General features: G+C 54.1%; 1 protein-coding gene across 1 annotated transcript; it reads right to left on the minus strand.

Annotated features, from left to right (window-relative positions):
* Positions 1–1187: 1187 nt before the first annotated feature.
* Positions 1188–3010, minus strand: SOX14 (SRY-box transcription factor 14). The gene has a single exon (XM_032992608.2). It carries the CDS (start codon positions 2945–2947, stop codon positions 2225–2227), a length of 723 nt encoding a protein of 240 aa, XP_032848499.1. The 5' UTR covers positions 2948–3010; the 3' UTR covers positions 1188–2224.
* Positions 3011–9054: the final 6044 nt, after the last annotated feature.

A 9054-nucleotide genomic window follows, 5' to 3' on the forward strand; every position in this document is an offset into this window, starting at 1 on the left:
CCCCCATCTCCTGCGGGGCCCGGCGGGCCGCGGGCAGGCGCTTTCCCCCCCCTCCTCGCTCTCCCTTCCGACCATTGTCAGACTAATCTGGGTGGATGTTAAAGGACACTGAGCTATCGGTGTTATCACCCAGACTGACAGCAACTGTCAGCTGGGGTTAAATCAGCGCTCGGCGCTCCCGGCGCCGCGCCGCGCCTCCCTGCCCCACGCCGGGCGCATTCAGCCCCGCGTGTCCCAGCGGATCGTCCCGCTGCTCCCAGGCCCTCCCGAAGCCAGCTCTTTTAATTGTCCTCATTTGTAAGAGCCGTTTTGTCATGCTAAACAAGGCTGGAGCAGCCATTCTAACCTCTCCTTTCAGCCCTTTTCTCCTCTCCCCTTTTGTTTACCTTCGCCTGATCTCTCATTTATTTATCTATCTATTCTTCCTCTGCTTACCCTCCCATTCAAGCCCCATGTATGTTAATTGTGTTATGCCGTTTAATTCTAACATCGGTCTCCAAAGAGCACTTAATGAGCAAAGCACATCCAAACACGCATCGCTCCGGCTATTCAGCTCCTCCAGACAGACCTCTGCGTCCCGCTCCGTCCCCTCCGTCTCTGCCCCCCTCTCCAGCGAGACTCCCGCCCTCACAAAGGGGTCCCCATGAATAGCACACACACACACACACACACCCAAAACATCACTAATTGATCCGGACAAGACGCTAATTCCAACCCGCCCCCCTTTCCATCACCACCACCTCCCGCTCCAAATCTCTCCTCGCACCGGTAAAACTTCAACGCCGCGGAGGCAACTTGAGAAAGCCCGATTCCCCGACGGGATGGGGAGGTTGGGGGGGGGGGGGGGGGGCCGGGGAGGAGGCGACCAGCCCCACAACACCCCCGCCTCGCCCGGCAGAACCTCGGGTTTACCGCCGCTGCATCCCTGGTTTTCAGAAATTTCCTCACCCCGCAGCCGCGTTTCCCCCGACGGGCTCCAAAAGGAGCCCGACCCGGCCCCGGTACGGCTCCAAAGAGGCTCCGTGCCGTTGAATTCGGCTACCGGAGGGGGGGTCGCGCCGGGGAGAGCGGCCCCGGGGGCCCGGGGCTGCGGGCGGAGCTCGGCCCCTCCGCGGGGAGCCGCGGCCGCAGCCGCCGGTGCGGGACGCGGGGCCGGGGCTCCGCATTTACACCACGCAGTTGCCTCGTTTGATGACAGATTGTCTTTATTCAAAACGTCTTTGTTCAACAAATGAAAAGGTTTAACGAGGTAAAATCCTGCCGGATACATATTTTTTTCTTCTTCTTCTTCCCCAAGACATTGTGAAAACATATTTAAATTACCATCGGTTTTTATTCGCTTTTTCGTTATTATTATTATTATTAGTAGTAGTAGTAGTATTAATTTTTTACAATTCTACTGCCTGACTTCATACCTGACGCTCTGTCTAAAGTAAACTTAGATCTAGTCTCACTGGATCACACAAATTTAAGGACTATCTGTTTTAAATTAAGCAAACACTATCATATGTTTTAAATATAAATGTTTCTCCCCTTCTTTTTTTTTTTTTTTTTTTTTCCCTCTTTTTAACTTTGAAGAGCCTTTTCCTGACACGAAAAGCAATTTTACCTAGTAGTGCGTGGTGGCAAAATATATATATATTTATATATATAACACAGCTGATCTCGTCTTTTAATGTGCAAAAGGAAAACAAAACCAAAAAAAAACATAGTAAGACCGAGACTTCCCAAAGTCAAGTCCAAGTGACATAAGACCCTGGAGAACTCATAGACGTTAAGAGAATAAATAAAAATCGAAACCGCCTCTCTTTTTTTTTTTTTTGTCTTTTCTCTCCCGCTTTGTCCCGAAAGGGCAGTTCAAGGTTCGCTTCTTTTTTTTCCTTTTTTTTTTTTTTTTTTCCTCTTAACCACATTTACAACTCTTACAAGTGCCGGGCTCCTACCGGCCCCCCGCGATTGCAGCTCCCCCCCGAGCCTGGGGCCAGCTCTCAGGACGAGCTTTTAGGCAAGAGCATCTCCGAGTCCCCGAGGCAGCGTCCGCGTCTGTCCCGGCCGGGTGGCGGGCAGCAAAGTCCTGTTTCGAGTAGCTTTTCGCTTCTGCAGGTTTTATGTACACGCACACGGAGGAATCCCAGTTCCAGCTGCCACCCGGGGAGGGGACACACACGCGCACGCACACACACACGCACACACACGCCTTGGGGGGGGGGGGTGCGGGTGGGTGTTACATGGCAGTCGCATGTGCTGAAGAATAGGGGTCTATCCCAGTCTTGGTCATGCCTGGGAATAATATGTAGGCAACTGGAGGTTGCAAACTGGAAGCCGACCAAGCGGTACAGTTACATGGCACGACATAGCCCGGGTTAGTTGGCGAGGGGTGAGTGTGGGTGTGTTGGCTGGGGCAGCTCAAGCTGCCAAACGCCCCGTTCTGGTATCCCAAGGTGGAGGCGTAGGGCAGGGTGCTGGTGGCTAAGGTGTGAGGAACCTCAGTCATCTTCTGAATGGCGCTGGAGCTGAACTGGCTGGGGTCAAGTAAGGAGTAAGGTGCTGAGGTGGGAGGCAGGAAAGCCCTGGCCTTCTCCGGGGAGCTCAGCAGAGAGTCAGTGGCCCCCACGGGAAGCCCGGCGGCCTTTAAGGGATCGGTTTCCCCGAGGTAAGGCAAAGGGAAGACATACCTGTCCTTTTTGAGCAGGTTCTTGGGCTTGCGCCGGGGTCTGTACTTGTAGTCGGGATGCTCCTTCATGTGCTGCGCCCGCAGCCGCTTGGCCTCGTCGATGTAAGGGCGTTTCTCCGCCTCGGAGAGCAACTTCCACTCCGCGCCCAGCCGCTTGCTAATCTCCGAGTTGTGCATTTTGGGGTTCTCCTGGGCCATCTTGCGCCGCTGGCCGCGGGACCACACCATGAAGGCGTTCATGGGGCGCTTGATGTGGTCGCTGGGCTTGGACATGCTGCGGGCGGGCGGGCGGGCGGGCGGGCGGCTCGGCGGGGCGCGCTGGGGGCGCCGGACGGCGGCAGGAGGAGGAGGAGGAGGAGGAGGAGGAAGAGGCCGAAGGAGCCGGAGGAGCGGGAGGAGCGGGCTCAGCTGATCATCACAGGTCCTCCGCCAACGCCGTCCCCGGCGGGAGCCCTGCCGGGGCGGGGCGCGGAGGGGCGCGGAGCGGCGGCCCGCGGGGCCCGGCGGGCGGCTCTAGGCGGGCGCGGAGCCGCCGGGCGCAGGAGCGGGCCGGCGGTGGGGACGCGGAGAGGCGCGGGGCAGTTCAAAGGCGAGGGGCTGCGGCGCGCAGGCTGACATAGCGGCAGGGCGGTCACAGCGCGGCCGGGCGCCCAATCAGCGCGGAGGGGAACCCGCTTAAAAAGCGAGGGAGAGAGGAAGGGCGAGAGGAAGAGGAGGGGAGGGGACAGGGGAGGGAGGAGGAGGAGGAGGAAGAAGAAGAAGAAAAAAAAAGGAGGGGAAAGGAGGACACCCCCACCCCCCGAACGAGCAGATTAAGAGGAAGGCTTTTGTGAGTTGCGGCGCTAATAGCAGCTGCGAGGAGGCGAGACGAAGCGGGGGGGGGGGGGGGGGGGGGTGTCGTCCCCATCCTCCCCATCCTCCCCCCATCCCGCCGCTGTGCGGAGCGGGGCCGGTCCCGGAGCCCTCCGGGCTCCCCGCTGCCGTCGGGGCTGCGAGCTCCGCGCTCCGCCGTGCTCGGGGCTGCGCTCCCCCTTCCAACCCGACCCTCCCCCCTTTCCCCCCCCCCCCCGGCTCCGCAGCCCCGCTTAACCCCGGGAGCCGGCCCGCGTCCCGGCTTGCTTTGAATAATTGCCTGCCTCCCGCGAAACGCCCGTGGGGAAAATATTTATTAAATGGAAACAATTGTCCCGGCTCCCGGGGGGGTTGGGGGGGGGGGCGCACCGCGTTTGTTCCAGGCTTATTGGTTTTTAGCACCTGCTTTGGTTAACAAACCTGCTCCGAAAAGACCCCGCCGGGCCGGCCCCTACCTACCCCCCCCCCCCCCCGCCCGTTTTTGAGAGCGACCGGTGAGAGAAACGAGAAGTCGGGTGGGGGGAGGTTCCCCTGGCCGGCTGAGGGGGGGCGGCCCCCCCCCGGTCTCCCCCAGTACCCACCCCCTCCGGGGCTCGGCACCGCTCCGCCCGCCCGTCACTTCGCCTCCCGCCCGGCGGGTACCGGGGTGCCGCTATTGGCGGTACCCGCCTCCTCCCAATAATAATAATAATAGTAATAATAATAATAATAATAATAACAACAACAACAACCGCCCTCGACCTTATTTCCTACTTTCTTCCTTTCCGCTTGCAATAAATGACTTTCATTTCCAGGCAGAGCCGTGTGCGTGCGGAGCCGGGGAGGAAGAGGAGGAGGAGGAAGAAGAGGGGGGTATATGATTTAGAGTCACCTCACCTGGACGGGGCCGGCAGCGCCGGAGGCTTTGGCTCTGCTGCCGCCAGCGCCATCCCAGCGGCTTTTTTCGTTGCGCCTTGAAATGCGCCGCGAATTTCTCAGCCCTGGCCGGGAGCCCCGTGCCCTGAGTGGGGGCTGCGGGGGCGACAACCCACACACACCACCCCCCCCCCCTCCCGCCGTGCGACGGGATCGGGGAAATTCCCCCCCATTCGCCAAATGGGCTCCCTCGAGCATCCCCCCCCCCAGCAGCCGCGTACGGGACACGCAAACAAAAAAAGCGGGGTTGCAGGAGGCCGCTTCCCCTAGATGCACCCCACGGGAGCCTACTACCTTACCCCCCCCCTCGGTGACCCCCCTGTCACGTGTGGCCCCGGTAAGCCCCGTCGGGGAGCTCGCCGCGGGCCGGGCCGGGGGTGCCCGAGCGCAGCCCGCCTTGGCAGGGCACCCGCGGGCTTGGCCGTGGCAAGGGGACACGCGTGGAAATTTAATTTCCACCCCGTTTCCCCTGTGGAAACACCGATACCAGCAGCCTCGGCTGCCGGGGCTCTGCCCTGCGGAGCGGCCGCGGCCAGGTGTGCGCGGCCGCGCTTAACATCCGCGCTTAAACCCGCGCTGGCGCCGCTTCCTCCGACCCCCGCGCCTCAGTATGTTGTGTTTTCCCCTCCGCCGTTTGAAATATAAAATTCCCTTTGTTTTCATTGTTTATTCTCAGATTCTTCGGGGGAAGGAGGCGGGGGGGGGGGGCTGGGGAATTATATCATTCGTCACCCCTCGCGAAGATGGAACGAGGGAAACCTGGCGTCCTTCTCAAAGATCCGGGTAGCGAGAGAAACCTCTGGGAAAGGAGTGATGGCTCGCAGGCTCTGCCGGCTCCCGAAAAGTCTTTCCAATCAGTTAATGTGGCTTCGCAATATTAATGATAAAAAAATCGGCAGCCTTGCTTTCATTGGCTGGTGCCTTCGCCTTGATGCATCACACACTCTCCGATCAGCTCGGGGCATTTCGGGTTCTATTTTGTTCATTTACATCCCGTATATGCCCCCGTTAAAAAAAAAGGCAAAGAGGAAAAGGAAGATTTCCTTCGAGATGCCAACACCTCCATCCTTAAATACTTCAGTTTTTACCCTAAATCGACGATCCTGGAAGGGCATCTGTTGCGGTTGTACATCCCCCGAGGACGGGTTTTATAAACTTAGTACCTTTTTTTTTTTTTTTTTTTATTTTTTGAGACAGTAGTGATTTCCAGGGCGGTGACTGAAATCCATTTCTCCTCGCCAGCTTGTTTAGACACCAAAACTAATAGTGTGATTATTATTCCTGAATGATATCATGGTAATGCAGAAAGATAAGAATGGCCTGATATGAAAACATTAAAATTATATTCTTGGAGGTAGTTCATTTGGAGTAACTTTAAATTAGATGAGATCATGTAGCCTGAGATCTAATAGCAGCATAAATAGAGCAGTATTTCTGCCTTCATCTTCCTCCTCCTCACAGGAATCACGGTCGGGCTTGCAGTCCTGCAGCTGCCAAAAGTGAGAGCCAAAGGCACCTGTAATTGGAAAATACCCTCGATTCAAACTTTTAGTTGCTGAAAAAAAAAAAATGGATCTTTAAAGAACGTTTTTTTTTTTTTATGCTTCAGGAGCTAGGAAAGGGAGGGTATTTTGAACTGATTTTTAGTCAAAGGGAGCACGTTTTGGAAAGACTTTCAGGTCTCTGGTGCTTTTCACAGACACTGAGGACACCAGTCCTTGCTGTTCTGTGTGACCTGGTGAGATTCCCACAGACATCAATGCTTTTTACAAATACACAGAATTAACTCAGTGCACCAGCTGATTATTTTGATACCTTCCCTTCGTATTGGGTTATTTTACATGCAAGCACATACATACATTTCTTTATGCATGTGCCACATATTAAAAAAAAAAAAAAAAAAAGAAAACCCATTTAATCACATGCCATCAAATAATATTTTCTGAGAGATATAAATGTGTAAATTATATGCATGCACCAGCTTATGCAGCACACAGCACCGATGCTTTCACAGATACTCTGCAGAACAGACCACACACTTATGAGTTATTCTCTGTGCACGTTTGCAGAATTTCTTGCTCAGTCCCCTCCTGTTCCCAACCCTGGGAAAAGCATCCACGCAACTACAGCTACAAATAGTTACACAGACACAGCCTTCTGCACAGAGAGACGCAGTGGAGCAGGTCACTACCCTGCACCTACGTGACAGAAGAGGGTGGCAGCGATGCATGTGGCACGTTGGCTCACCCCACGATGGGTTTGCCCTGTGTCTGCTTCCTCACACTGGCCAACAAGAGATGCTTCCTGGGAAGGCACCACGCTCCGTGGGAGAGAGTTGTAGAATAACTTGCTACAAAAATTAAGATTCCTCTCAGCCCTCACTAATTAGGACCCAAAGCTGAAGTTTACAGCTCTTTCAAAACTTAATTTTTGTTCTGCTCATTTTATATATCCATGGTACTACACGATCTCTTATAAACCCCCCGTCCTTTAAATTTTTTTTTTTTTTTTTTTTTTTTTTTTTTTTTTTTGAGTCTGCTGTTAATGAGGAAGGCGATGTATATTTTTGCACCGGGGGATTTCCCCCTCGGCTCAGGCTCCCTGCAGGTGATAACCCTGCAGTGTGGCCAGTCACCCTGGGGAGCCACCGATGCTGGGAAAACTGTCCCCAGCCGACACCTTGGGCAGGTCCAGTGCCTTTTACAGTTGCAGGTCTTCTCCCAGCCCCTGCGAGGGGGTGAAGGTCCTGATTAGCGAGCCAGTGGCACTGCCTTACAGCATGATTTTGTGCCCCGAATTACAGCAGCCTTCCCAGACGATAAAATTAAGCACAGTTCCTCTGTGCGCGTCGGTGTGGAAGTGCTGCTGGTGGTTCGCCCTTTCCAGGGTGAGAAATGCCCAGTGGAAACCCAGTGGGATTCCTCAACACTGGGCAGACCCAGGCTGCGGAGTCCCATGAGGTCCTTGGGTGCATCAGCCCATGTCCCTGGGGAAGGGTCCGTGGAGATCACAGTCTGCTTTCTCTGCAGCAAAAGCAGCAGGAGAGAGAGCTGATGAGCCTCTCCAGTAAATAAGTATATTCACTGTGGCCATGCATGTAAACCCAGGGGCTTGACACAGAATTGACTTCCTAGATATTGTATGGCCAGGGAACCTCAGTCATTGTCAGCAGGATGAAGTGAAGGATAAACGACCTAAGCTCAGAAGTGCAGAGCAGGCTTGTAAGGAAAGGTAATATCTTTTATTAGACCAACTGATACAGTCAGAAAAAAACAGACAGGCTTTCAGGCACACGAGCGCTGAAAGAGAAGCAGCAACTTTCAAGAAAAGTGCCAAGGCTGAACTGTTTATCTCAGGTACTCACCCGCCTCCGTTTCTGGGGAGGCTGATGGCTTCATCGGCTGCAATACAGCCATCCTCCCCGGTGCAGGACGAGGCACAGAAGTGTGATTATTCCCAGCTATATGTCAGGCATGGAGAAACACAGAGGCCGGTCCAAGGCTGGATGAGAAGTTTGGGGTAGGGTGTTTCAGGTATTGTATTTCAGGTGAGGGCTGGAGTAGCCTTTTTCTGGATCACTGGCATTCATCGAAAGCTGCACGTGGCAAGCACGTGGAACTTAGACAAACACGACCAACTGCTGCATTCTGCAAACAGAGGATACTCTCAAAAGTGTTACCTCGCTGTTATTCTTCTAGTACTGTTAAATAACATGAAAAGCAGGTGTCTGGTCAAGATGCAAAGATCCAGAGAAAAATGCTCCTTCTGTTGATTTATGTCATCCCAACACCAGCTCACAGGCTCGGGGTTCCTGCAAATCTACGTCTTGCCCCCCGAGTACCACATTATGCATCTGTTTATCTGAATGAGACAAATGGTGTTTAAAGGCGGTCGCCGCAGATCTCCCTGAGGGCTGCTCCAAGTTTCAGGAGCACCTGCAATTTTAGTGAAGGGTGGTTCAATTTGTGGCCGCTCCATTTATTTTGGATCTGTCAGCACCACACATACCGACGAGGTGGAGTTGTTAGATTATTTTGTCAAAACTGCCCTCTTCGGTCGATGTGCCCACTCTGGTGAGAGATCTGTCCCCATAAACACAACCAGGCCCACAGCACGGTGAAGCTCACGCTTAACTTCCCACCTATGTGAACCAAGCCACGCAAGAGCCATATAGTTTCCTCCCTGCTCTTCTCCCTTACACTGATACGGCACTTCAGTTAAACATTCACCAGAAATACAAAAGCCTGTGAGAAGGTAACACTTGAGATCCATCAAGGATCCAATGAACAGCCAATTCATCTTACTGGAAGGACTCCTGACCTCTTCTCCCCACTCACACAACGGTTCTTAGTGTCTCAGTGTGAAGCTTCAGGGGTGGGTCGGGATATTTTAAGCACTGAAGGCCATTTCTTTCCTATCACATATTCCCAGTACAAAGGTAGGACTGTAGAAGTGCTGATGGCCAAGTGCTGACTGCCATAACCCTGGAGAAGTCATCCATCATGTGGTCCAAAATGATTTGGAACAACCTCCACATCACGCAGGGAAGCTTTAAGCATGCTGCTTAAGTTCTGAGTTGCTGGAGATGGACCACAGTTGCAAGAGATGCTCTG

The sequence above is a fragment of the Tyto alba genome, unplaced genomic scaffold, assembly GCF_018691265.1.
Source record: "Tyto alba isolate M040663 unplaced genomic scaffold, T.alba_DEE_v4.0 Super-Scaffold_10, whole genome shotgun sequence".
Lineage (NCBI taxonomy): Eukaryota > Metazoa > Chordata > Aves > Strigiformes > Tytonidae > Tyto > Tyto alba.